This window comes from Trachemys scripta, chromosome 6, assembly GCF_013100865.1.
Source record: "Trachemys scripta elegans isolate TJP31775 chromosome 6, CAS_Tse_1.0, whole genome shotgun sequence".
Lineage (NCBI taxonomy): Eukaryota > Metazoa > Chordata > Testudines > Emydidae > Trachemys > Trachemys scripta.
Genome location: NC_048303.1, coordinates 92,685,654 through 92,713,649, shown reverse-complemented (window position 1 = coordinate 92,713,649; position 27,996 = coordinate 92,685,654). Strand labels below are relative to the sequence as shown.

The 27,996-nt window shown below is 41.9% G+C and overlaps 1 protein-coding gene across 3 annotated transcripts; it reads left to right on the top strand.

The window, feature by feature from the left end:
• The first annotated feature begins 14 nt into the window (after positions 1 to 14).
• ABHD17B (abhydrolase domain containing 17B, depalmitoylase) lies at positions 15 to 27,946 on the top strand. Of its 3 annotated transcripts, none has more exons than XM_034773656.1 (4): positions 15 to 380; positions 8,242 to 8,716; positions 24,079 to 24,258; positions 26,421 to 27,946. In XM_034773656.1, exons 2-4 carry the CDS (start codon positions 8,250 to 8,252, stop codon positions 26,638 to 26,640), a joined length of 867 nt encoding a protein of 288 aa, XP_034629547.1. In that variant the 5' UTR covers positions 15 to 380; positions 8,242 to 8,249; the 3' UTR covers positions 26,641 to 27,946. The 3 variants fall into 3 exon arrangements, with proteins under 3 accessions (XP_034629547.1, XP_034629546.1, XP_034629548.1); XM_034773655.1 differs by having other exon boundaries at positions 15 to 384; XM_034773657.1 differs by lacking the exon at positions 15 to 380 and adding an exon at positions 907 to 986.
• Positions 27,947 to 27,996: the final 50 nt, after the last annotated feature.

Below are 27,996 nucleotides of genomic sequence, written 5' to 3'. Positions count from 1 at the left end.
GCTGCAATCTCATTGGTGCGTTGTGGCCGGCTGCCGGTCAATGAGGGCCTGTCCCCAGCCTACCGCCCCTTGGCCGCTGAACCGCCCTCTGCTCTGTCCAAATCTAGATTAATTCAGTCCAGTCAGGGAGGCGGAGGGGACGGAATCTGGCGAGGGCCGCTTAGAAGCCCGGCCCTCGTCCTCTTAGTGTCCCGCCGGGGGTGCGAGCGACTCGGGCTCCGCGCGCTGCTGCAGGCCGCCGCGCTGACAGAGCCGAACGGAGCCGTTACTCAGCACGTCCCCGGCGTTCGAACGGCGGCGGTTGGGGGGAGGCCTGACGGGGCCGCAGCCCCCAGAGGGAGCCGGACGCGGCCACGCTTCAGGACCAGCGTGAGACGGAGGCAGGTGCGTGCTCCGACCCCACTCACTGATCGCTCCCGCAGTGCGGGGCCCAGGTCCCTGCGGTGGGGGAGCTCTGTGCGCGAGGCTCGGGCTGGGCGGTCCGTGTCCGCGGGGGAGTTTGGTCTCTGGGCTAAGTGGGGCAGCGGGCTCACCGCCGGGGCACCGCGAAGGGGTGGGCTGGTGGCGCGTCGCTAGCGCCCCGTGCCGGGCGGTAGAGTGGGGCGAGTTGGTTTCGTCTCCCTGCGGCCGGGGGGGGGGTCTCGGGGGCACGGTGAATGGGGCTCTGCGGGGGGGTGCAGGGGCCCCGGGGGGGGGGGAAGCGGGGGGGCAGGCTTTGCCGCTCTATGCGATCCCTAGGTGCTCCACGGGCTGTTGTCTCCTCTCTGCGGCCCCGGGGGCGGATGGAGCCGATCCAAAGGGGCCCAACCTCCCCCTTTCTTCTCTTTGGCCGGCGGAACTGGGGAGCCGACTGCCTCCACCCTCTGGCGTGAGCCGCAGCTCCGACAGTTATGCGGAAAGATTCTAAATCAATATTTGAATCGCAGCTGCTGCTTATCTCATACGCTCGTGGGTGGGGGAATGAAATGTCGCTAACACAGGGCGAGGTATTTCTAAACTGTCTGTTTTGGGATGGGGGTACTGTATTGTTTTAGTACCTTATTTCTAAGTAAATTGAGCTATGAAACGCGCTACTATGCGTGGAGAGAAGTCAAATACTTTATTTTTAAAATCCGTGAATTGGGAGAATGACCATAAAATGCATATCTGATTTTTGTCTTTTAGTAGGTTCAGATAGCATTTTGTATATCTAAGTCGTCTTCTGTTTTTATGGAGTAACTGAAAATTGGATGTTTGGAAAATGTGAAGATCACTTTTTGGTTGTCCTGATTTGACCAGTTTTTAGCTTGGAAACTAGTATGGACAGAATTGTGGCAAAATAACCCATCTTGCAGACAGATTTCAGTTACTTTCAGAATGATATTTAAAAAATTAACTATACTAAAACCAAAATATAACTATTTAAAACTGATTTGTGTGTTTAAATTTATATTTTTCTTTATTATTTGTGCCTTAAATGGTGTAATGAGGTACCAGTTTGAGGCACTGAATCCCCAACAATGCAGTACTTCAGTGGCAGTCAATGTGCAGATTGTTTTAAGTAGAAGAATACTATAGTGCAGTGTCTTGCTTACAGAACACAAACATTATGTAATCTGATTTAATCCCACATTTGTGTATATCTGGGATCTTCTGGGGATTGTTTTTCTGGGTTTTTTTTCTGTCTATTGTTTTCTCTGACTCTTTCTCCTCCCCCCCCTCTCAAAATAGACCCCTAGAGCTGTTTAAAACATATGAAATATCCAGCAAGAGTGGCTGCTGCTGCCAGTTAAGGAATTCTTTATTAGCCTTTTTCTCATACTTTTTAATATTAGTGAGTATAGTAAAACCATACAGCCACAAGAACATAAGAATGGTCATACTGGGTCAAACCAAAGATCCATCTAGCCCCCTATATTCTTACAGGCCAATGCCAGATGCTTCAGAGGGGAATGAACAGAACAGGGCAGTTACCGAGTGATCAATCCTAGTTTCTGACAGTCACAGTTTTAGGGACACCCAGAGTGTGTGATTGTGTCTCTGACCATCTTGGCTCATAGCTGTTGGTGGACCTGTCCTTCATGAATTTATCTAATTCTGTTTCAAGCCCAGTTAAAGTTTTAGCCTTTACAGCCTTCCCTGGCAGTGAGTTCTAGAGGTTGACTGTGTGTTGTGTGAAGAGGTACTTCTTTGTGTTAGTTTTTAAAACTTCTGCCTATTCATTTCATTGGGTGACACCAGTTCTTGTGTTATGTGAAGGCATAAATAATACTTCCTTATACACTTTCTCCATGCCATTTATGATTGTATAGACCTCTAACATACCTCCATCTTAGTCATTTTTTTCTCTAAACTGAAGTCTTTTAAATCTCTCCTTTATATGGAAGCTGTCTCTCTTGTTGCCCTTCCTGTACCTTTTCCAATTCTAATATCTTTTTGAGATGGAGCGACCAGAACCATATGCAGTATTCAAGGTATGGTCGCACCAGGGATTTATATAGTGATACTATGATGTATTCGGTCTTATCTATCCCTTTCCTAATACCAAGGTTCATTGTCCATCAGCTGTTGACTCCCTCAAATAATCCTAATTGGTAGGCATGGTTTCTGTTTACAAAAGTTATGTTGACTCCTCCCCAACATACCATGTTCATATCTGTGTCTGATCATTCTGTTCTCTACTACAATTTCAACCAATTTTCCTGGTACTGAAGTTAGGCTCACTGATATGTAATTGCCTGACTCGCCTCTGGAGCCTTTTTTTTTTTTTTTTTTTTAAATCAGAGTTATATTAGCTATCCGCAATTCATCTGGTACGGAGGCTGATTTAAGTGATAGATTTTATACCAGAGTTAATAGTTCTGCAATTTCATATTTGACTTCCTTCCGAACACTTGGGTGAATACCATCTAGTGACTTATTAGTGGTTAATTTATCATTTGTTCCAAAACCTCTACTGACACTTCAATCTGGAACAGTTCCTCAGATTCTTCACCTAAAGAGAATGGCTCAGGAGTGGGAATCTACCCACATTCTCTGCAGTGAAGACTGATACAAATAATTCATTTAGCTTCACAGTGGCCTTGTCTTCCTTGAGTGCTTCTTTAGCTATGATGATACTAAATAGTTTTCCATGAATACTTCCATTTAAAGGTTAAAAAAAAAATTAGTCTAATCCTTTATAGTGATCAGTTTTAGTGTAGGCTGTTCATATCTTCCAGAAGTACTTGAAAATAACAGAATAACTACTGTGTGTGTGTGTGTGTGTATAATATATAATTTTTTTTTGTTTATTTTATTTGTTTATTTTTAACTTTAGTTTTCATTCTTCCTCCATGTTCTTCTCTGGATCCATTGTGTTCGTTCATTCTTTATAGCTCTGTTGATCTAATGTCCTTTATCTTTTTAATTAGGCACTAATTTCCTATAGTTATTTCTCACTACATTTTGAAATATCTTATCCCCTTTCTTGTAAAATTAGTTTAAGGATGTTTATTCATATATTTTTGTTCCACAGTAATGCATTATGTAACTAGAAAGGGATTTTAACTATTGGATTGTTGTGTAAATTCTGTTGTAGTTTTAGTCCTCATTTGTCTGCTTTCAAAATTTTAGGAAAGGGTGAAGGAAGTTGTGGAATAGTCCAAATATGTGCTGCTAAAATAAGATTGGGGGGAAGGGGTGGAATGAAAACAGTTTAAATATGTTGCATAGGGTAATTATTGCATATTTTTAGTATTTTCTTACCTCCCCCCATCAAGAACTTTGCAAATACGTATTTAGATGCTTCATTTTATTCATATCAGTAGTCCTTCTGAAGTAGCCAATGGGACTACTCATATGAATAAGGTTATGCACAACACAGGTTTTACAGCATTTGGGAGACGTAGACTTTGGGCTTGTCTATAGCACACAGCTTTTAGCAACAAGGCTGTGTCAGCCTTGTCGCTAAAAGTCAGCGTGTGTAAATGCTCTTTGTCGGTACTTTGTCTGCACTCTTGCCGACAAAATACTTCCAGCCGCGCCAGCAGTATTAGCCTTGTCGGCAGGAGAGCGCTCCTGCCAGCGAAGTCACGTTCACACTGCCACTTGCCTTAGCAAAACTTTTGTCTTTCGTGGGGGTAGGCAGAGGGCTGGCTTTTTTAAGTACTGTGAAAAACAAAAGTTTTGTCAACAACTTTGCAGTGTAGACATACCCTTAGTTAAGCTTTTAGGGAAGGAGATAGTGGGTGTACTACTTTTTATAGATCTGGGAGGGAAGAAATTGCCTATGTAAAGCAATTACACTTGAAGTGTTCTAATAGCCCAAGATAAACATTTGGGATGTTCTCAATCATTACCTTGTGTCTGATGAAGTGGGCATTCACCCAGGAAAGCTTATGCTCCAATACTTCTGTTAGTCTTAAAGGTGCCACAGGACCCTCTGTTGCTTTCTCAATCATTAGACTGACCTATCTTTTTTTTTTTTTTTTTCCCCTTTCTCCAACTCTACTGAAAAGGTTAATTGCTGAAGATTGGATTAGATTTTAGCTGGCAAGGCAATTTTAATGTCCTGTTTTGGTGTAACAGTTTATTATTCATCTGAAGCTTAGAAGAGATTAGTTTTAACAAGCAGGTTATTTATGCTTTAAAAACTGTCCAGTAAAAAGGGGGATGGGCAAGTTGGTTCTATGATTCTGAGCCTATACTGGTGCAATAATGCAAGCTTATGCAGTGAAGTTTTAAACTATACTTCAGAATTTTTCTACTTTGTAATAAGAAACATAAATCTTAGATTTTTCTCATTTTTAAATATATTTTGTTTCTTATTGCTCTGAACTTTGAGCACGTATCTTAGAAATGGAAATGCTGACACTGCAAACTTATTTGTACCTTGTTGAACTTCCTTGAGCTCTGTATCTTAACTTGCCTGTGACAAGTACAATGCTTCTCCTGTGCTAAATATCCACACTTACTCCTGGGGAAATTCTGCGCCACTGCGCAAGCACAAAATCAATGTCCCCCACAGATTTTTTTACATCTTCCACCCCCCACAGAATAATTGATTCTGACTGGGAGGTGAAGGGAAGGTAAGAGGGGTCACATTGCAATTACACCTTTTGTTCACCAGGCACTGATGAGGTTCCAGAAGAGAGGGTAGCTGGCTCATGAGCTGGAGCAGCCAGCTGCAGAGAGGGAGGGGGCAGAGGCTGCCTTCCTCACAGCACCCTGTCTGCAGAGACAGGTGAGGAGGCATGGGATATGGGGAGTCACACAGGACTGCTGGGGTCACACAAACTGGGGTTCAGAAGGGCTAGTGGGGGGGAGAGGCAGAGGAGCTAGTGGGGTGACTTTGAGCCTGGGGCTGAATGGGAGTGGGGGTGCAGGACCACATGGGGATGGGGAGGAGGGTGCAGGCCACATGGGGATGGGGAGGAGGGTGCAGGCCACATGGGGATGAGGAAGAGTGGGATGCAGGGACGTGGGGAGGGGGTAGCTGAGTTGGGGTGCAGGGTCACATGGGGACATGTGCAGCTATACCTGACAGAATCAGGACCGGGAATACAGGAACACATGGTTACAGCAGTAGATGTGTCTGACTGAATGGGAGAGGTTGGGGGTCAGCCAGGGTCTGCATGGGGGAGGCTCCCCAACTCACTAACAATCCCTCTCTCACACACACTCCAACCCCCTCCCCCAACTGTTCTATACTTCCCACACCCAACAACCTTCCATGTTCACTCCCAGGCTTCTTCCCAGCAATTACTTCCCTCTCTTTCCGCTCCTCTGTTACCTCTTACTCCCCCAAGTGTTTGCACTACTTTTGAGGGGTGTGGGAAATACGTTTTTGTATTGTAATTTAAATGAATTATTATTCAGAATTCTGTATTAATATACCTAGTAAGGAATCTATTTGTCATAAAACAATTCCTGAATCTTTTTTGTTGCCTGTATTGATACAGACATACTTTCTGACAGGTATTTTGAAATAAATTACTAAGATAATTGAAACTGGCATGATTATACTCTGTTATGACAGATAAAATATGCAGAATTTTAAATACTGTTTGTAGAATTTTTAATATTTTGGAGCAGAATTACCCCAGGAGTACATACTGAAAAAATTTTGGATACTGATAGTGGTGCTCCCAACCTGCTTTAAAGGCACCTGTATTGATCACCTGAGGAGAAGGATACCTCCTTCAACATGTTTTGTGGTAACATACATCACTAAATATTTGACCTGGAGTGGGGAATACTCATGTCCAAGATGAGGGTACCTGGTTAGTATATTGGATTCAACCACACTTACAGTGGTCACATCTAAAGCTTTACAAAAGTGGGGTGAGGGAAGTGATATCCCACTGACAACCTTTGTGGGAGTGAGAACTATGTACATGTATAATGGATAGTGTAAGTATTCTGGAGTAACTGTTGAAATAATTTTATACTGCAAAGCATTATATTTAGAAGTAAATTTGGACACGGCCAGTGAGTTACACAAGTATTTGTGAGACAGCAATGGGAACGATGGGCATCAGGATTCTTCTTTTCTATTCCTGGCTCTGTCATTAGATTGTGGTCTAATTACAAATAGCATAGAAAACTGCAACAGTGCTCCTGTTTGTGTCATTTGAGGGGTTTGAACCCAGGACCCCAGAGTTTGGCTTGTTTTTAAAGGTGTATATCGCTTGAGCTAAAGAACCAAATCTCTTAGCATGGCAGTACCATCGATGTCATAACCCTCTATATGTTAGCCGAGTTAGTGGGGGGGGGGGGGGTTACACAAGCATCTGACTTGTCATGTTCCTGTTGAAAGTCTTTGTGGCAGAGTAGATTGGTTCTGTTCCTAACTCTGAAGTGACACATGCAAACTATCATTTTTATTTTATCTGACAGTTATCACTGCACAAGGTATGAAGCCTTTGCTGCTAATAAAGTTTGTAAAGGGCACAAATTAATGGTGTGATGTTGCACTCAATATGTTATGTAAATATAATGTAACTAGAATATGCTTTATGCAAAAGGTCTCTTGTAAGGTATCATTAAAAAGCTTATAATCTACAGTGTGTTCATCCTATTTGTATGAATGCATCATTCTTGTATCTGAAGCTAGAAATATGAAGTATTACTCTGCAGTCCTATTGTAACTATGCAAGGTGTGGGCCATTAATGGTGGCTTGGAATCTTGATAACTCCCATTAACTAGAACAATTGGTGGTAAATGGCTCTGTTTACTTGTAAGCCTTCTTGTATACCTGTGTGCCAGCCAATGGGTAATGAAGTCTCACAGGACATGTGAACGTGTCACATAATACTGAAATCCATCTTAATCCTGGTACTTTTCCATTTAGAAGGAAGGATGGGAACCCAGAGAGAGACAAAGGATTCTCGCCTTGTGCCAAAGATATAAAAGAGGGTGGAACAGAACAATGGGGTGGCCAGTCATGAGGAATCCCCTAGTTACCACCTAAGCTGGAACTGACAAGGACTGACCAGGGAAAAGGATTGGGCCCATACTAGGAAGGAGTCTAGTCTGTGAAAGAAGCTTATAGGAACATCTCTAAGGGTGGAACTCTGGGCTTACAGTTTACTTGTAACTTCTGGTAAGCTACAGTGCTCTCTGTATGAGGAGCCTGTCTCTAGTTTTGCATCCTTAAAATAGTCTGAAGGCTGGAACTTTTCACATCACAAGATTCCCTGCAATAGGGGCCAAAATCACGTTACTCATGATAAATTTGAAACGGTTGACAACACGGTAGTGATTCTTGGCTGATGAGATCCTTATTCCTTTAGTGCACTGGAGATGTACTGTTTAATGTTGTTGGCTTTTCAGTGCTTGTCATTTTAACTTGAAGTTTTTGGAAGGAGCAGTACTATGCTTTCTGGGCCAAAATAAGTCGTATGAATTGTTGATTTCCAACTTCAAAATTTTTGTACTTGTCTTAAGGAATATAATCTTTATTCTTTTAATAAAAATAAAGTCTCATTAATGACATATTAAGAATATATTTTCCTCTATTGGTTTTCAAATTTCATCTCTAATAATGATCTAAAGTTATATTTAAAATATTTTAAGATGTTAAAAATCATTGTAAACACATTTTCTTAGTTACAAGTTGATACTCTCTATAGCCTTAGTTTTAAATTTAAGATTAACCTTTGTAAAACGTTCTTCCAACGTTCTCCCGTATTCTGTAATTACAATGACGTGAATTTTACTCCATGTTCTTGTATGGAATTGTAATTAGAAATTAATATTTTTCTCTTTTCCTATTTCAGAATAGAAGATGAATAATCTTTCCTTTAGTGAACTTTGTTGCCTGTTCTGTTGTCCACCATGCCCAGGGAAAATTGCTTCCAAACTGGCATTTTTACCTCCAGATCCTACTTACACACTGATGTGTGATGAGAGTGGTAGTCGCTGGACTCTACATCTTTCAGAACGAGCAGACTGGCAGTACTCCTCTAGAGAAAAAGATGCCATTGAGTGTTTCATGACTAGAACCAGCAAAGGTAACAGGATTGCCTGTATGTTTGTGCGTTGCTCGCCTAACGCCAAATATACTTTGCTCTTCTCACATGGAAATGCTGTTGACCTAGGTCAGATGAGCAGTTTTTACATAGGACTGGGTTCACGGATTAACTGCAACATATTCTCATATGATTATTCTGGATATGGCGCAAGTTCTGGGAAACCAACAGAGAAGAACCTGTATGCTGACATTGATGCTGCTTGGGTGGCTCTTAGGACAAGGTAAGGAAGGAGTTAATTACAAATTGTTTTTTGCTGTGCTTTACAAAAGTTTACTTCATGCTAGCATAGATTGAGTCTATTCCCATCTTAAAATACTGTATCCTAGAATTATCTGATTCATATCAGATCTGGGTGGTGAGACTGCCACATTTCAAGTGAATTGCTTACAAAATTTCTGCTATATGTTAAATCTGTCTAGGCTCCAGTTCTGCAAATTGGATCAGCTTGCAGGATCAGGGCATAAATGATTATAGATGGCTTGAAATTCTAGTGCCCAAAGGCAGATACTTTTGGAGAAGTCCACTTAACTAATCTGTGTGTATCCCGCTTCCATTGGAGGATTAACAGATACCAATGCCAACCGAGCCCACTGCTCCTGGAGTGATCTCACATTTGATCTGAGAAAGATGTCTGCTGTTTTCCTTGTAATGTTCTTTGTTGGTGTGCTGGTAACCTGCAGCAGTGTCCTTTTCCCATCTCATCCACTTCAGACCTGTAGCTTCAGCAACAAGGAACAAGTAGCTTAAGGGGCTTGTGAGGTACCCTGATGTTGTGGGGGAGGGGAGGAAGGGCCCTGTCACTGAATGATTGGGGCACGCAGATTGGGAGCACTTTGCCCCTTGGGGCATGCACAACCTTTTCTAAAACCTTGTAAATTATATTTTGTATGTGTTAGTCCATATGTTTGTTTTTTAAAATACTCTGTCTTGCATAGACAGAAGAACAGAATAGTATAAATTGCTAGTTGTGCATCTAAACTGTAGAAAGTGCATTGTGCTTGAGAAATAGTATGTGATTGTTTTAAACACTAGTCAGATTTTCTCCTGGGTTTGGTGTGTTTTGCAGTGGTCTCCCAGAGCAAAGCTAGTCTTAAATCCAATATACCCTGCTGTATGAGGAGATCGTCTGATGGTGTGGTATCACTGTCATAGAACTGAAAGGGACCTTGAGAGGTCCTCTAGTCTGTCCCCTGCACTAAAGGCTGGACTAAGTATTATCTAGACCATCCCCGATGTGTTTGTCCAACCTATTCTTGGAATTTCCAAGATCTCGCTAGGAAATTTATTCCAGTGCTTAACCACTCTGACAGGAAGTTTTTCCTAATGTCCAACCTAAACCGCCCTTACTGCAATTTAAGTCCATTGCTTCGTTTCCTATCTTCATAGATTAAGGAGAAAAAAATTTCTCCCTCCTCCCTTGTAACAACCTTTTATGTACTTGAAAACTGTTATCATGTCCCCTCTCAATCTTCTCTTCTCCAGACTAAACAAATCCAATTTTTCCCTTCCCTCATAGGTCATGCTTTCTAGACCTTTAATAATTTTTGTTGCTCTTCCCTGGACTTTCTCCATTTTGTCCATATCTTTCCTTAAATGTGGTGCCCAATACTCCAGTTGAGGCCTAATCAGCACGGAGTGGAGCGGAAGAATTACTTCTCGTGTCTTGCTTACAATATTCCTGCTAATAAATCCCAGAATGATGTTTGCTTTTTTTGCAACAGTGTTACACTGTTGACTCATATTTAGCTTTTGATCCACTAAGACCCCCAGATCCCTTTCTGCAGTACTCCTTCCTCGGCAGTCATTTCCCATTTTTGTATGTGTTCAACTGATTGTTCCTTCCTAAGTGGAGTACTTTGTATTTGTCCTTATTGAATTTCATCCTAATTTACTTCAGACCATTTCTCCAGTTTATCCAGATCATTTTGAATTTTAATCCTCTCCTCCAAAGCGCTTGCAACCCCTCCCAGCTTGATATCGTCCGCAAACTTTATAAGTGTACTCTCCATGCCATTATCTAAATCATTGATGAAGATATTGAACAGAACCAGAACCGATCCCTGTGGGATCCAACTCGTTATGCCCTTCCAGCGTGACTGTGAACCACTGATAACTACTCTCTGGGAATGATTTTCCAACCAATTGTAAATTTAGCGCCCTAGTGACCAAGACAGTCTGCTCTGCAGGCAGCTCTGGCCCAGAGATGGCGCGCGCAGGAATGCAGCAGGAAAAATCCCCTCCACCCCGGGGCACCTGTTCCAAGCCCCCCAGAGTGAACACACACACCCACAGGAAAAGTACAATGGATATAACAAAGGGAGATATTTACACCTCTACCTCAATATAACGCGACCCGATATAACACGAATTCGGATATAACACGGTAAAGCAGCGCTCCGGGGGGGCGGGGCTGAGCACTCCAGTGGATCAAAGCAAGTTCAGTATAATGCGGTTTCACCTATAATGCAGTAAGGGTTTTTTTGGGCTCCCGAGGACAGTGTTATATCGAGGTAGAGGTGTATTTACAGAGGGATGAGAGGAGAAAAACAACAAGGGAAAATATAAGGGGAGCAGTAGAACAGGGTTTCATCCAAACCAAGGCCCCACAGGCCCAGTGGTTCCTCAGTGTCTGCCCTTCCAGACTGTGCTATGTGTCTGCCCACAGAGTTCAGGAGTCCTGAGCAAAGTTCCCGTCCAGTGGTGAGTCTTGGGTGCTCCTTGTCATCTTCAGTGCCAGTGAACTTTCCCCAACAACCCCCTCTGGTGCTCTCTTCTGCCGCTCTTTGCAAAGCCACATAGAGCGACTACCTCCCCACTTAACTAGCTAGCAGCCTCCCTCCTTATTCCCAGTGCAGAGTCAGAAGCCCCAGTACTCACAGCCCCATGCAGCTCTAGGCAGCAGTGATACTGGGTCCAGCTCCAGCCTGTCCTCCTTGAGCGATTCCTCCCTTGCACAGTGCTCCTCCTGGCTCCTGTCCTGGGGTGTCCCTGATTGGCTGTCCTGTCCTTCCCAGGCTTTAGGCAGGTTCTTTGCTGCTTCACTTTGTGAGGGCCTGTGGGCTCTCCTCCAGAGCTCCAGAGCCACACCCCCGGAGTTTCCCTCCTTTCTCTCCCTGCTCCCACTCCCAGGAAAAAGTTTTAAAGGGCCAGGCTCTCTAAACCTCAAAGGGGTTACATAGTTATGCACACACCTTGTAGTAGCTCCATCTAGGTTGTATTTCCCTAGTTTGTTTATGAGAAGATCATGCGAGACAGTATCAAAAGCCTTACTAAAATCAAGATATACCACATGTATCGCTTCTTCCTCGCCCCCCCGCCCTTCACAAGGCTTGTTAGCTTCCTTTGACAGGGTATCAGCTATTTGTTCTTGACAAATCCATGCTGACTGTTACTTATCACCTTATTATCTTCTAAGTGTTTGCAAATTGATTGCTTAATTATTTGCTCCATTATCTTTCCGGATACAGAAGTTAAGCTGAATGGTCTGTAGTTTCCCGCTCTGGTTGTCCTTATTTCCCTTTTTATGACTTACAAACTGCTACCTAGCTCTGGCCAGCATAAGGAGCATACCCAGGGATTCCAGTAGCCCTGGAAAACCCTAGCTACTATAATGCCTTAGGGAGAGGAGTTAAAATTACACAGGCAACTTTAACTTTGACATTTCAACCTTTTTGGGTGCTTCACTGTACAACTTGAATTCTTATAATATTTTTGATGGAATTAACAAGGACTTCATAGCTAAGATTGAGAGGTTTCCTTCAAGGTTTTCTCCCCCACATCTTGTTAATTTTTTCTGTTTAGACTACCTCGTCTGATTTTTCACTGTAAAGTACTCTAAAGAGATAGGGTTTCTCAAAAGTGGAAGTGTTTGTAAAACAAAGGCTTGTTTTTAACATGCATGTTTTGAATATTTTAGTCTGATTTGTTTTATACGTTTCCCATTAATGGGAACTAATGCACAGAATTACATTTAAAATGTGCTTGGAAACGTGTGAAATTTAAGATTCTGGGAGTCCAGGAAGGCCTAAGTTAGTAGTATGGTGTATATAGTGTTCAGTGGAAACTATGAAACATATGCTGAGTTTATAAATGCAATGACCAAAGAACTATGAAAACAGTGTACTGTGTAGGCTTGATTTCCCCGCCCCAACAACTTTCTGAAAAGTTCCTTTCCACCTGAAACCTTTCATGGATAATCTCCCTTTAAAGGAGACCAAGTTTAGGTGTTTTTGAGTTGTGAATAGTGACTTCCACATTCCTTAGCTGCCGCCCCTCCCGCCCCCCAAGAAAGTAGGTGCTTCATCCCATAGTGTGACAAGCAGTCTTTTTAAGATCTTTTTGGCACCCTTTGCTGGTTGCCTGATAGGGAATCTTCTCTCCAGCCTATTTTTGGACAATTAAGTTTAAGTAAATAGCTATTTAAAATATTAGAATTCTGTATCTTAATATAAAATTACAGTATGGATACTAGTAGCTAAGAAACCACTACAAGCTTTCTTGTTTGTAATGAGGTCCACAAATCCATGATATTGTGTACTCCACTCTAGCCTTGGAGGCAGATGAAATCTGTCAATCAGAGGTAGGGGAAGTGTGTCTCCACATCTCAGAACCCCCAGTGTTTGTCTCCCTCTCCAGTTGCAGGCAGGCAGACCAGGTCATCCCTATTGCAGAGCACATTTAAAGAAGAAAGAAAGATAGCCTGGAGATTTTACGCTATCGCATCTTCCTTTATTGGCAGAAAGGATTCCCTTTCTTCTCAGTTGCTGAAGCTCTCTGCATTCCCTGCTCACCCATGCAGACTGAAGCATGGCAGAGAAGGCTAAGAGGAAAAACCTGCATTGTCGCCTGCACCTGTTCTGCTGATTAATACCTGCATGGAGATCTCTGCTTGGTCTGTGGAGACCCAGGTTCCTCAAGTGCTCAGACAAGGGCAGTGTTTCCAGAAGACACCCTCCTTCAAACAGGCGAGCCCCCAGGAAATAGAGGCAGCACCTCACCAGCAAAATCCCTCAGGCCTGGCACAGATGACAACAGCAGCCCTGGGACTAGCAAGTGGCAGCTTGCTCTTCCCCACCCTATGCGGGGAGGAGTGTTTCTTCTACCCCACACATTCCATGGTCTCCATTCTATAATGTCAGAAGATGCGTTGGTGTGCACTAGTCAAAATTTATCCTAATGTCACTAGTGAAGATAAATATGCCTTTTTACTTGGTAGTCAAGGACTTGTAGCATCTAACGGGAAGATATTTTTACCAGAAAGAGTAGCCTTTTCATTGCTTGTGAAGGGCCTATATAGTGAAGTCCAGGCAGGCTTTACCTCAGCCCCTTCCTTCAGGCATGAAAACTATCGAGGGCATCAGGCCTACAGGAATAAGTAAATAACCAAAGAAAACTGTCATCTGACACCCTAAGTGCCCTTGCATGCCTTGACAAACAATGCTAACGTGGGTGGACGGTATTGCAAGTATGGTCTCTCTCAACTCATTTAAAAAAATCGTACAGCCCAAATTTCTGCCCGAGGAGGAGTCAGGGAATGCAGGTAGCTATCCTAGATTTTCTATGAATGGGTGAAAATTAACCTGTCCCTGTTCTTCAAAATCAAAGCCTTATTCCATGTTGTTCCTAGGCCATCCCCAAAAGAATCAGGATGCACTTTACTGCTATCTGTTTTTCAGACTCCTGCAAGGGTTGACAGTATTCACTCACTCTACAGTAACCCCATGTGGATGAAAGTATTGAACCACCTGCACCATTGGCTTGAATCTTGTTCTCACAAAGCTGACGCAGCCTCTGTTCAAACCTTAGTCAAACTGTTCTCTGTACCATCTATCTTTGAGGACAGTAATCTTCATAGCCATCACACCAGCCCAAAGTTTTGTGATATGATTCTATTTCTCCAATGTTGTGTTCCACAAGAATAAGGTGTTTCTGTGTCTTTATTCATAATTCTTGTATAAGGTGACCCCTGATTTCCATTTAAATGGGGCAGTTAGCTTGTTTATATCTTCCCCCCAACCTCATTGATATTTAAAGGAGCTCAAACTCTGTACTCTAAATGTTTGGAGGGCCCAAAGTTTGATCCTAAATAGACAATTTATCTTCTAGTTTCCCCATGCTTCTCAGGCAGATGAGGGAAGACCGGGGGGTCTGTCAATCGCAGCCCAAAGGTTGTCCAAATGTTTGACACTGTGTATTACTCTTGTGATGTTGCAGGTATTCAACCTCTTGGAGATACCTGTTTATGCAGAACTAGACACATGGCAATTCCTATAGTGTGTTCTTGCTCTGTCATCATCTTAGTATTTTTCAGAGCTGCTAATTGAAACTCTGTATGCTCTTTAAGTGGCAATGTTTCCCTCAACTTGGTCTCTAAATCTGAGACCCAGTTTGGGAGAACAGTATTAGTCATTTCTTACTCTCTCAACTTGACACTCAAAACTGATGCACTATTTGGGAGGATATTTCTGTACTCTGTTAAACTAGAACTTCTCCACCAACCTAAGTGGAGATTGTACTGCTTACTAAATGCCCACAAGTGGGAACAGAGCAAGTAGAGGCCACCTTGAAGAAGAAAGTTACTTACAGTAACTGTAGTTGTGGTAGAGTGTTTATGTCCGCTACCCACAGTCTCTTCAAATCTTTGGAGTCTGGTGTTAAGTATTGCCATTGAAGGATAGCAAGAAGAGAAGGTAGAAAGGAAATGTGGCCCCAACTGACACTGCTTGTATAATTCCATGCTTGTATAATTCCATGCTTGTATGTCCCATTTATCACATGTGGGAATGTGCACTGGCAGCAAAGCTCTTGAGCTAACCTTACTGATTAGTAGCTTCTCTATTTCAGTTTGTAAACTTTGAGGCCAGTAGCAGCTGAGAACGCTGAGGAAGCAGTATGTTCAGTGTTACGGAGTGACCGGACAATGCTCTGGAACTACTCCATACGAAGTCAGTCAGGACTCTAGGGAAACATGCCTCCTCTCTGTGAGCATACTGTCTCCAGAGCAAGAAGCTTACATGGGGTCTGACCTTGGAGCATTCAGCATCCCCTTCTCACACCGTGCGCTGTGGGAAGTGAGTCTGCACAGGCAGGGCTCCTGGGGAAGCCAGAGGGTCCTGCACCCCAGTTCCACAGTCAGACGTGACTCTCAGCCAGCCAATAAAACTGAAGGTTTATTAGACAACAGTCTAAAACAGAGCTTGTAGGTACAGAAACAGGACCCTTAAGTCAGGTCCACCTTGAGGGCAGGGAGACCAGACTCCGGGTCTGCGCCTCCCTCTCTTTCCCCAGCCAGCTCCAAACTGAAACTCTCCAGACCCTCCTCGGCCTTTGTCTCTTTCCCGGGCCAAGAGGCAACCTGATCTTTGTTCTCCAACAGCTTCAGCTGGCACCTTTGCAGAAGAGGGGCCCAGGCCATCAGTTGCCAGGAGACAGGGTGTCGGCCATTCTCTATCCAGACAGCCTCGCACTGGCCCTCTAAGACGGGGGTCTCCAAACTACGGCCAACAGGCCAGATTCGGCCCGGGGCTTCCATTTGTCTGGCCCTCCAACAGGGGAGAAGCAAACAGCTGAGTAGGCACAGCAGGGAGGGGGAGGGGCCGCTGGCAGCAACTCACACGGGGCAGCAGCACAGCTGAGTTGTGCAGAGGGGTGAGTGCCTCTGGGAGCCAACTTATGGGAGAGTCATTGCTGCAGCAAAGCAGGTACAGGGAAAAGCAAACAGGCAGGGTGCAGGCAGCTGTGTAGGCATTCCGAGCAGGCAGGGGGAGGGGCTGCCGGCAGCAGCTTGCGCGGAGGGTGCGGGGTAGCTCAGCTGAGCTGTGCAGAGGGGTGAGTGTTTCTGGGAGCCAGTATCCCCCCAAAAGGGGAGCCAACTTAGGGGAGAGTTGTTGCTGCCAGGGCCGGCTCCAGGCACAAGCCAAGCAAGCTCATGCTTGGGGCGGCAGATTCTACAGGGTAGCATTCCGCCCAATCCTAGGGCAGCACGGCCGCTTTATTTTTGTTGTAGTTGTTTTTTGTTTTGTTCGCTGATCTGGCCATCCTGTAGGGGGCGGCGGCGCGGAGGAGGGGAGCGCCCTGCTGGAAGCGGGCTGCATGCTCCGTCTACCCCAGCCGGCGAGCGCCCCGCTGAAGCCCTGGCCGCCCCCTTCTCTCTCTCTCTCTCTCTCTCTCTCTCTCTTCCCTGCTAGCCGGGGCACATCTGCAGCGCAGGGAGTCCCCCTGGACCCTGGCGCCGGCTGCCCGCGAGGTGGTGGTTTTTGTTTTTGTTTTTTTTCCCCTGCTTTGCTGCTCCGGCCGCACCACAGGTGTTTTTTGTTTTTGTTTTTGCTTGGGGCAGCAAAAGAGCCAGAGCTGGCCCTGGTTGCTGCAGCCGAGCACAGGCATGGACCCCTGCCTTGAGTAAAAAATACAAGCCAGATGCTTAATTACATCTCCAATAAATGGAGTAAAGAAGATGGAAATTAACAGTTTCATAATGGTTAAATTTTAACTACATCACTAATGGAACCAAACAGTATTTGTATGATACAAATGTGAGGTTTTTAGAAATAAAATAAAAAAAGTGAAATGATTTTTAATGTATTGACAAATATTTTGTGATTTCACAGTACCTGCATCAATTAACTTTTATACCTGATCTAGAACTTAATGCAACACTGACACAGTAGAGTAGTGTTTTTTAACAATTTTGCATATATTTGCAATATTTAATTTCTTTCACAGTCGCTTCGGCCCACAAAGCCCCTTCAAAAATCTAATATGGCCCTCGTCTCATAAAGTTTGGAGACCCCTGCTCTAAGGCTCTGCAACAATCTCACACCCTTATCCCACCAACTAGATACTTAAGAAATGCATGGGGGAAACTGAGGCACCCACACAGTAGTCAGAGAGAACATTAAGAATAGTCCCACTTCATTACATCCAGTCATTGCAGAGAAAAGATTACTTTGTACTATTCTTGAACTACTTTTCCCAGCTTATAGTTGTGGCCAAATCCCTTGGCTGAAGGAAAGGATTGTTAAAAACTTGAACAGAAAGGGAAAAGTGGGGAATTTACCCACAAAAAAGTATTGAATTCTGTATAATAATTTGAGCTTTCATTTAAATTTTTGTAGAAGGACCAAAAATAGATAATTTTGAGAAATTTCCTAATGCAATAAATTAAACACAGTCTATGTTATTTGTTTGAAGATTCCATATGTTCTTTGAGAGTTTGTATAGCACAGGGGTTCTCAAACTTGAGTTCAGAACCCCTCAGGTTATTATATGGGAGGGTTGTGAGCTGTCAACCTTCACCCCAAACCGTGCTTTGCCTCCAGCATGTATAATGGTGTTAAATATTTAAGTGTTTTTAATTTATAAGGGGGGTTGCACTCGGAGGCTTGCTGTGTGAAAGGGATCACCAGTGCAAAAGTTTGAGAACCACTGGTATAGCATATGTCAGGCAAATGATGCAATAAACGTTGGCAGGGGTTTTGAGATTGCCTTACCTTACATCTAAACAATTATGTAACTGCAGAATAAGGAAATGAGAAAATTATAGGTAGGTGCTTAGATGTTCACGTATATACACAGAAATAACAGGGTGGGTCTTTAGTGTGCATAAATTGTACTGGTGCATCAAAATACATAATTGTGTATTGTCTGCATGATGGACGTTTGGGAAGTGATTCCAGGATGTATTTCCTCATTTTGTCTTATAGCTGGATGGATTTGTCCTTCAGCCATTCCTTATATCTAGGTGTCTTATTCTTCCCAGTGTTTAAAAATTACACATGTGGCTATAATCGTAACTACTATTTCCCTGAATAATGGGTGAGGTCACAGTTCAGAATAATCAAAAACATAGATGAGCCCTAAGGATGCATCTTCCCAGTATCTTAATGTTTTAATTTTTTGGTGAATTTCTAGCCAATACTTTGCTGTAGTAGGGCAATACTTTATATACTCCCTCTTTGACATGGCCAGCTGTGAACAGTGGATTTACATCCTAATTTCTGAAGTCTGAGGAGTCGGATGAAATCTGTTCCATTTTTACAATGTGTAGTCATTTTTAAATTGATACCTGGTTGCTCTGTACCCATTTTGCTAGCTTTCTGTTTTATATTTCGACTACCAGCTTCTGTATTTAAATGCAATGTTTTCTGGCTTGGATAATTGGGAAATTGTTTAAGGCCCTCGATGTTTAAAGTACTTAGGTTTCCTAGTGTGTGTTTGTTAATACAGGATGGATTTTGACACTAAGTATTCTATCACTGCATATACCAGCCAGTCGTCATACAATTCTTTAGCCATATTTTGTATAATATGGACCAGATTCTTCCCTTCCCTTTCTGATCCCTTTGCGTAGATGGCTTCAGTGATACAAAAGGGTGAGTCTAGTTGTCTGTTCAGCTGAGAACTCCTCAGAGTTGGGGAACCCAGGGCTTCCAGAGGTTGTAGCTCTGGGACAGCCCACCATGCAGACTACCCTGTTGATGAGATTCTATTCCCTTTCAGAGAGAATTTTGAAATTTTTGTTATCTGGTATGAGTGTTCTCAGCTGGTGTAAAGCTAGTGTAGCAGGCTTCTATGCCTCTACTTCCCCCATAGGCCAAATAAATGTATGAGCGGGGCATGGCCAGTGCTTCAGCTCTTCTCAGCTGGTAGACTGTCCTTTTTAGGAAAGTTGCCATGGCATACGTTCAAGTTGTCCCTGTGCTGTTCTGGCTGACACTGGGATCAACCTAGACAGAATCAAGGAGCCAAAACAAGCTACCTGCATGTCCTTTCTTTGCTGTGCTAAGTTGATCTTGAATGTAATAGAGAATCTGTCTCTGTATCTTCACCTTCTACTTTAAATACCTGTCTTCCCAGATAAGCTCCCCAAAGTATCTGGCTAGGTATATGTTCACAAGTGCCTGATAGTAAGGCCAGGTCTACCTTTAGAAGCACTTTGCTGGTATAGTTTTACTGGTATACTATACCAGCAAAGTGGTCCTCGTGTGGACACAGTTTTATACCAGCAAACACAGCCCTCTTGTCACCTTCCCCATAAAATAAGCTATACAACTAAAAGAGCAGTTTTACCAGTAGCCTAGCATAAATGCAGTAATAAAGACTTCTGACCAGCATAGCTATGCTGACAAGTTTGTCATGTATACTTAGCCTAACTTTCATATGTATTGAATTGGTATGATAAAAATGTTTTACAAATACCAGTGCAAATGTACACCATACTACTGTATTAGTTATAAAAATTAAAGCTGAGTTCCTAAAGGGCGCAGCTTCTCATATCTTCAAGAGGAGCTCTGAGTTTTATTTTTCTAAGGCAGACAGGACTACTTTAAAACATACTGGCAGGCATTTTTCTCAACATATTAATGTTACACAATGTGGGAGGGATGTCTAAGCATGTGATACCACTATTTCAACATGTTGTAAAAATGACCCTGCTTTTCATAAATTGTATTAAATGGTGAAATACTGTTTTATTAAAACCTTTATTTAAAAAAAACCCCTTTTTTGTTTTCTTCTGATATATTCTAAAATATTTCACTACTTTAAAGCTTCTGTTTGTCCTACTCCCTCTTCTCCCCACCCTCCCCCATTTATGCTGTTTGGTTTTATTTTGTGTTCGTCTCTTTAGATTTTTCCTGTGCACATTTGCTCATCCTCTTCTAAAGGGCAACTCTCATTTTCAAATCCATTTTTTTAATTTCCCTTTTCTCCATTACTTTGTCTACTACTTCCCATCTATTCCCACTAGCTTCTTCTGTGCTCTGTACCCATCTGTTCTAATTCTGCTTCAGTTAACCCCTTTCTTCAGTTTGACATGTTCTCTCTCTACCAAGCCCTGATGTTTCTTCAATGAACTTCCTAGCAGTCAGACTGTAAAGAGCTATGTACCTCTGGCAGAGGATGGCAGGAGTACTGATCATGGCAATTAGTGCTCATTTGGTTCTTTCCCCTTTAAGGCTTCGAAGCACCCGTTCATTAATTGCTTTTCTGTGGCCATGCTCTTATGGGAGGTGAGTGATGTAGAAGAAGGTTGTTGCACCGGACGCCTTCTGGTTTGGGCAGCAGAAATCTGGTTTCTGGCTCTGTTTCAGTCTGCCTGTGTGGCTTTGGACAGGTCATTGAATCTTTTTTCCCTTGTTCCCCATTTGTAAAATGGGTGTTATACTTACCAAAAGTAGATTCTCAATCACTTCAAGTCTTTGAATCAAAATAGATGCCTTCCTATAAAAGGTAATCTCCAGTTTAATCAAGCCATTATTTCTGGTCAAATGAACTATTGCACGAAATTGTATAGTGTATTATGCAGTTTGACAGATTAGATTATCATAATGGTCACTTCTGGGCTTAAAAATCTATGGATGAGCAGAGCCCAGCTCACACTGATTTTGGTCATCACAGACAAATGGGCATCTTCTTGCTCCTAGAAGATGGCGACAGGAATAATTTATCGCATCCCTATATAACAAGAGTAGCTGGTTGTCACTCCGTTGAGTATGCTAGTAGCAACTAGCATAAACAAATGCTGTGCTTTCTTCCTAAGCTCCAGTGCCCCTGCTGCTGCTGCTGCTGCTCACAGCTTTGCAAAGCTGCAGCAGAGTGAAAACTAATTAGTCTTGCCAGTTTTGTTATGCAGAAGTGAAACTCTCAAAAATTTCCCCACTCTGCATAGGGAAAACTGAGCTGCAGCAGAGGCAGACACTAAAGCAGTTTACTGGGGAACAGAACTTAAAATGGAGATACCAGCTCACAGCCGCCACGAAATAGAGTAGCTGAGACACGGACTCTCATCACAGTGGCTAGGAGGCTCTGGGATGCGTGGGAGGAACAGAAAGGGAGGATCTTCTACTTTAGAGCAGCTAAATAGGGTTCAGTGAGGGGGGCTTTATTTTTGTGAATGTGTGTACACCAGAGACAGTATGAAGGATGGAACCCCTTAACAAGCATCCAAGCTCTCCCTTATCTAGATCAGTAGTTGATCTGTTACCGTATCCGGCCTCTGACCAGTTACCTAATCTCTCAGAGAGAGATGCAAGAAACCCCAAATTGAACAATTATGGAGTAACCAGCCCATACAGGAAGTCAGTTAATGGTTAGCTTATTCCTTGAATGAAGCATGAAGGTTTTATATGCCTTCCAAATGTTAAGGTTTTTCTAAAATCCGATCTAACATAGCTGGATGTTCTTACTATTCATATAAACTTGCAGTGTGTTTTTTTTTTTTTTTTTTTTTAATCTTGCTAAGCTCTTGGCCTCAGTGGAATCTGATGAGGATGAATTAACAGACTAATAGTGTGGTTTGCAGAAATACTTCCTGGCATCAGTTTTAAATTTGTTACCTGTCAGTTTCATTGAATGTCTCCTTATTGTTGCATTATGAGAACAGCTAAATAGGAGTACCAAGTCCACTTTCTCTGTACCATTCATTATTTATATAGCTATCATATCCCTCCATTATTTGTTCTCTAAACTGAACAGTTCCAGTATTTGCCATCTCTCCATGTGAAATGTTTTCCATTCCACTGTTTCATCATCTGGCTCTGAACCATTTCTATTTCTGCTACATATTTTTGAGACAGGGTGACCCAGAGTTGAACATGTCATTCCATAAAATGGGTTGTATTCTAAACTGAGTGAAGAAGCTCTTGTATAGCAGAGAGAATGCTTTCTCTCTTCCAGCGGGAGTGACAGAGGTTGATGATGGTCCGTGTGAGAGACTGGAAAGCCAATATGGAAGATGGGGAGGACTGAGCAGGATCCAGAAACAGCACCCACTTTGCAATTGTAGCACCAACCTCTTTTTGAACAGGGAGGGTCCTGGGCACCTCTCCAGGGCTTTGTTTCTTGATCTGACCTGAGGGAACATGAATAATTTTTCAATGTTTTTTGGCTGGTTGGTATCTGGTAAATTTTTTTTTTTTTTTTTCAAGTCCTAGTTAATAAGCCCTTTTTTTCCTCGAGTTTAAAATTTTGTGGTACTAATTTGGATGAGCTGAAATTTGACATTGCCTCTATATAGGAGAATTTTATTTGAGAGTTGGGTTTGTGGTTTAACAAGGTGATGCTTCATTTTACTTGCAAGTAATTTTTTTAAAATTAAGAGTGGCTGAGTAATGTTGTAACTGACAGTCTTCTTTAGCGTCCCATGTTTGCTACATATCAAGTATTAACAGCTCTTTTGTACAGTGTTTATTACACAAGTTTGTGGCAAATGGAATAGCGTTTAATGAAATTTCTACCTTGGTATTTTATAAAAGGGGTGGGAAAGGACTATACAACCATTTAACAAGTAGATTATTTACTAAATTTTTGAAGTCAGTATCAGATGTGTATAAAGTTTACACCAATAAAAGATGACATTATCCATAACTAGGGCCCTACCAAATTCAAAGCCATAAAAAACGTGTCACGGCCCGTGAAATTGGTCTCCTCCTGTTAAATCTGGTCTTTTGTGTGCTTTTACCCTATACTATACAGATTTCACAGGGGAGACCAGTGTTTCTCAAATTGGGGATCCTGACTCAAAAGGGAGTTGCAAGGTTATTTGGGGGGTGTCACAGTATTGCCATCCTTACTTCTGCACTGCCTTCTTCCGCTGCCCAGCCCTGAAGGCAGTGCCCCACCAGCAGCAGTACAAAAGTAAGGGAGGCAGTACCATACCATGCCACTCGTACGTCTGCGCTACTGCTGGTGGCGGCTCTGCTTTCAAAGCTGGGATGCCAGCCAGCAGTTGCCACTGTCTAGCTGCCCAGCTCTGATGGCAGCGCCAGCAGCAGCACAGAAGTAAGGGTAGCTAGCAGTACCAGAACCCCCTCTATAATAACTTTGAGGACACACACACACACACCCCTCCTTTTTGGGTCAGGACCCCTACAGTTACAACACCATAAATTGCTGAAATCATGAAATTTATTTTTTAAATCCCATGGCCATGAAATTGACCAAAATGGACTGTGAATTTGGTAGGGCCCTATCCATAACTTAAGTATAATGGGGAAGAAAATGGACTGTGACAGCAGCATGAGCCTTTTTTGTTGTCACTGGGCTTTATTGTTAAACATATTTAAGTTCTTTGTTTAAAAAAAAAAAAAAAACTTGTCCCAAATTTGGCATGTCCGTAACTTAGTTAACTCTGATGTAGAAAGCTGCCTTGATTTAAAATACCTTGTCATCTTGGAATACAACAAACACTTCTGTTTTCTGTAGCAGGATAACTAGTGGACTTGATTCCAGAGTTCTCCTGACTTTATCCATGGTGCTATTGCATACATGTATCTTTAAACAAAAAACACAAAAACCCATATTTCAGGATCTTTCCAGACAAAAGACAAAAATATTTGCCAAATACAAAACTAGTAGTAGAAAAGCTTTACTGTCAAAATTAAGTCAGACAAAAGTGGAAGATTGAAGTACGGGAAAGCAATATTACAACTACAATATCTGGTTCTCTTACTAGTCACTTTTGTTCATCCTACTTGGTAAATTTTGATCCACAAATATTATCATTTTTCTGCCTAATTCGTATAACAAAACCGATTCAATTTATTTTAGTGTATACCAGTTTTTAACACTCTCTTAATTTTGTAGGTACGGAATCCGCCCTGAAAATGTGATTATATATGGCCAAAGTATAGGAACGGTACCCTCTGTGGATCTTGCTGCTCGGTATGAGAGTGCTGCTGTAATTCTTCATTCTCCTTTGACCTCGGGAATGCGAGTAGCCTTTCCTGATACGAAGAAGACCTACTGCTTTGATGCATTCCCAAAGTAAGTTGCTACTTACTGTGACTGGTTAGATCACAGAACCCCCCCCTCGGGAGCTGCCAACTGATGAGCCAAGACTACCATTGCTCCTGCTTTCCCTTCCAGCTCGGAACCCGAGCACCCTGTCTTGCTTAGCCAGACACTCCCATCTGCTCCAACAAAGACCCAGGGTCTGAATTACTTGCCCCAAAACTGCAGACTTAACTGAAAGCAGCTAACGGAAGTGTTTTTGTCTTTAACACTCAGATGCCCAACTCCCAGTGAGGTCTAAACCCAAATAAATCCATTTTAACCTGTATAAGCTTATACGGGATAAACTCATGAGTTGTTAGCCCTCTATAATACTGAGAGAGGTATGCACAGCTGTTTGCTCCCCCAGGTATGAATACATACTCTGGGTCAATTAAGTAAAAAGTGATTTTTATTAAATACAAAAAGTAGGACTTAAGTGGTTCCAAGTAGTGACAGACAAAGTAAGTTACCAAGCAAAATAAAATAAAACACGCAAATCAATGTCTAATCAAACTGAATACAGATAATCTTGCCCTTAGAGATGCTTCAGTAAGTTTTTTTTTCCTCAGACTGGACATCTTCCAGGCCTGGGCACAATTCTTTTCCCTGGTACAGCTCTTGTTCTAGCTTAGGTAATAGCTAGGGGATTCTTCTTGATGGCTCTCCCTTTGTTCTGTTCCACCCATTTGTATATCTTTTTGCATAGGGTGGGAATCCTTTGTCCCTCTCTGGGTTCCCACCCCCTCCTTCTCAATGGAAAGACACCAGGTTAAAGAGGGATTCCAGTTCAGGTGACATGATCATGTCACTGTAAGACTTCAGTCCTTCCAGCCTGACTCGCAGGAAGGCTTGCCTGCAAACAGAGCCATCCACGGTCAGTTGTCCTGGTTGATGGGAACCATCAAGATTCCAAACCACCATTAATGGCCCACACTTTGCATAATTTCAATAGGCCCTCAGAGTTGTATTTCATATTTCTAGTTTCAGATACAAGAGTGGTACATTTATACAAATAGGATGATCATTCAGTAGATTATAAGCTTTGTTAATGATCCCTTACAAGAGACCTTTTGCATGAAGAATTTCCAATTACATTATATTCACTCAGCATATATTTATAAAATCCTATAGAGTGCGACGTCACACTAACATTCTCCGAATAGGGAAGAAAGTAATCTTGCAAATTCTTTGCAGTTGTCCTTTAAGGTAATATTAAAAAATGCCAATATCCTCTAATTACATAATTTGTTTGCCAGAAGCTGGGAATGAGCAACAGGAAATGGATCACTTGATGATTACCTGTGCTCTTCATTCCCTCTGGGGCACTTGGCATTGGCCACTGTTGGAAGACAGGACACTGGGCTAGATGGACCTTTGGTCTGACTCAGTATGGCCATTCTTATGTACAAAGAGTGAATCAAGACCGAATAAATGAAAAAAGATTAACAGTAATTTATAAAATTAAAAATGTTTTTATAATGCTTGATTCACACATTTGTGAATGTTTTATATTGCTAATCAGTTTTATAGGTGTCTTTTGTGTTAAAAGGTAAGGGGAAAAATATAACTGTCCCAAATATAACTAGTGGGTGGTCCTGGCTGGTGTATTGATGGCTCTGAATAAAGTGTCTTTTTGAGTCTGTTGCTCAGACCAGCAAGGACTGAGAGAAACTGTGCCCTCACTGCTGCTACCCTTGCTACTGCAACTACGCTGCTATTTATACTTGTGCTAGCTTGATGAGAATTAGAATGAGCATGTGTACATAAGCAAAGGAATCATACCTCTAGTTCATAGCGCAGCCATAGCCTAAGGACAGGTCTAAACTAACAAGTTAAGTTGGCCCAGCTATGTCATTCAGAGTTGTGAAAAATCCACACCCCTGAGCAACATAGTTAAGCTGACCTAACCCTTGATGTAAACAGCACTAGGTCAATGGAATAATTCTTGTATCAACCTAGCTACTGCTTGGTGGTGGATTAACTACAGCAATGGGAGAACTCTTCCCGTTGCTATAGCAGGAGGTTACACTGAAGCGCTACAGCTCTGCTGTACCTGTTTAAGTGTAGACATAGCCTAAGAGTCTCTTATTCTTGAAGGTTACGTGTGTAAAGTTGACTGTTCTGTGTTCATGTTTGTATCTCTTTTCTTGCAGCATTGACAAAATTTCTAAAATAACATCGCCAGTGTTAATAATCCATGGAACTGAAGATGAAGTAATTGACTTTTCGCATGGCTTAGCATTATTTGAGCGTTGCCAGAGACCTGTAGAGCCACTGTGGGTAGAAGGAGCAGGCCATAATGATGTGGAGCTTTATGGACAGTACCTTGAACGATTAAAACAGTTTGTATCACAGGAACTGGTGAATTTGTAAAGTACTTTATATATTTACATGCTTTTTCATTTCACTGCAGAACTGCACACTTTGATAAATACTAACATAAAACCTGAAGGTTTTGTTTTCAAATCATGTCAGTTGCCTTCATAAATGTACAGGTAATGATTTGTGAACATAATTAATGAAGGTTTTAATACCAGTATTATGAACTGGAATAACATGATCATGCAGTTCAGCTTCTGTAGTTCGTATACTATGTGTGAGTTTTCTTTTTAGATGTACAAAATATCACAAGGAGTACTGTATGAAATTTTAATTATGTAAAATCAGATGCTGTAAAAGTGTTGCCAAATGCTTTAGCATATCAAACAAATTTATAAATATTTTTTAAACATCTCAAAATGTACTGTGACTTATTCTGTTGCACAGGTGTACACTAAAAATCAGACTTCTAAACAGCTGTACTTGTAAAAATACCAATAGCCATGAGATTTAAGCAAATATGTAATGAAAACATAGACACTCACTGGAATTGGCCCAGGCCCTGTTTTATAGGGAGCGGGTCAAAACAAGCTTTTTTTTTTTTTTTTTTTTTTTTTGCTACTTTGCATTATATCTTATGTCTGGTGGTTAATTTGTTGTTTTTGTTTTGTAACTTGGAAGATGAAGTTTAAATCTGCCTACTCATCTATTCCTTAGCTAAACAGGTTATTCTGTAAAATGAAGTCCTAAAATACCACTGTTATAACAAATTTCATTCACAGGCTCACTACTGAGGTGTAACTAAATATTTTAATGGTTTATTTGAAACCAGTAAGGTATTTAGAGCTAGGAGCTAGTTTTAAATGTCAATTCTATAGAGATGCAGTATATGGATAGAAAGAATCCTGGAAGTTTGTCTAACTTTGTAATGAACAAATGCAAGCTTGCAGTTGTCAGTTCAGGTTTACTTTTGGGTGTTTATTAGTGTGCAACCTATTGTTTTTATTACTGTATGAGAATTTTACTAATCTGCTCCTGAACAGTGAAGAAAGAGAATGTTGACACTTTTTTGTATTAACTCATAGTGAAATAAATTTTGTAAGTTGCCTTTCCCTTGAATGAGTTTTGCTTGAATAAAAACTATGAAAAATAATGACAAACTTAATTATATGTAGCCTAATTTGTAAACATAGTAATATTCCAACAAAATACACACTGTGCTTCTAATTTTAAGGCCTTATGTAGTTTGTTCTGCTTGTTTTTGTGATTGTCCAAGACTACTGTGTAATTAAATGTATTATCAAATATTGTGACTGATTTGGTTCAGATGTGTTAACTAACAGTAAATAATATTACACAATTTGCTGCTGTTTATTTTGTTCTGAAAAACTTCAATATACTAAATAACTA

What these genes read in the sequence shown, in the direction of transcription:
- ABHD17B (XM_034773656.1), top strand. Translation starts at nt 8,250, where the DNA reads ATGAATAATCTTTCCTTTAGTGAACTTTGTTGCCTGTTCTGTTGTCCA. An exon ending in TGGGTGGCTCTTAGGACAAG is followed by an intron (nt 8,717 to 24,078) that starts GTAAGGAAGGAG and finishes TTAATTTTGTAG; the next exon opens with GTACGGAATCCGCCCTGAAA. An exon ending in TGCTTTGATGCATTCCCAAA is followed by an intron (nt 24,259 to 26,420) that starts GTAAGTTGCTAC and finishes CTTTTCTTGCAG; the next exon opens with CATTGACAAAATTTCTAAAA.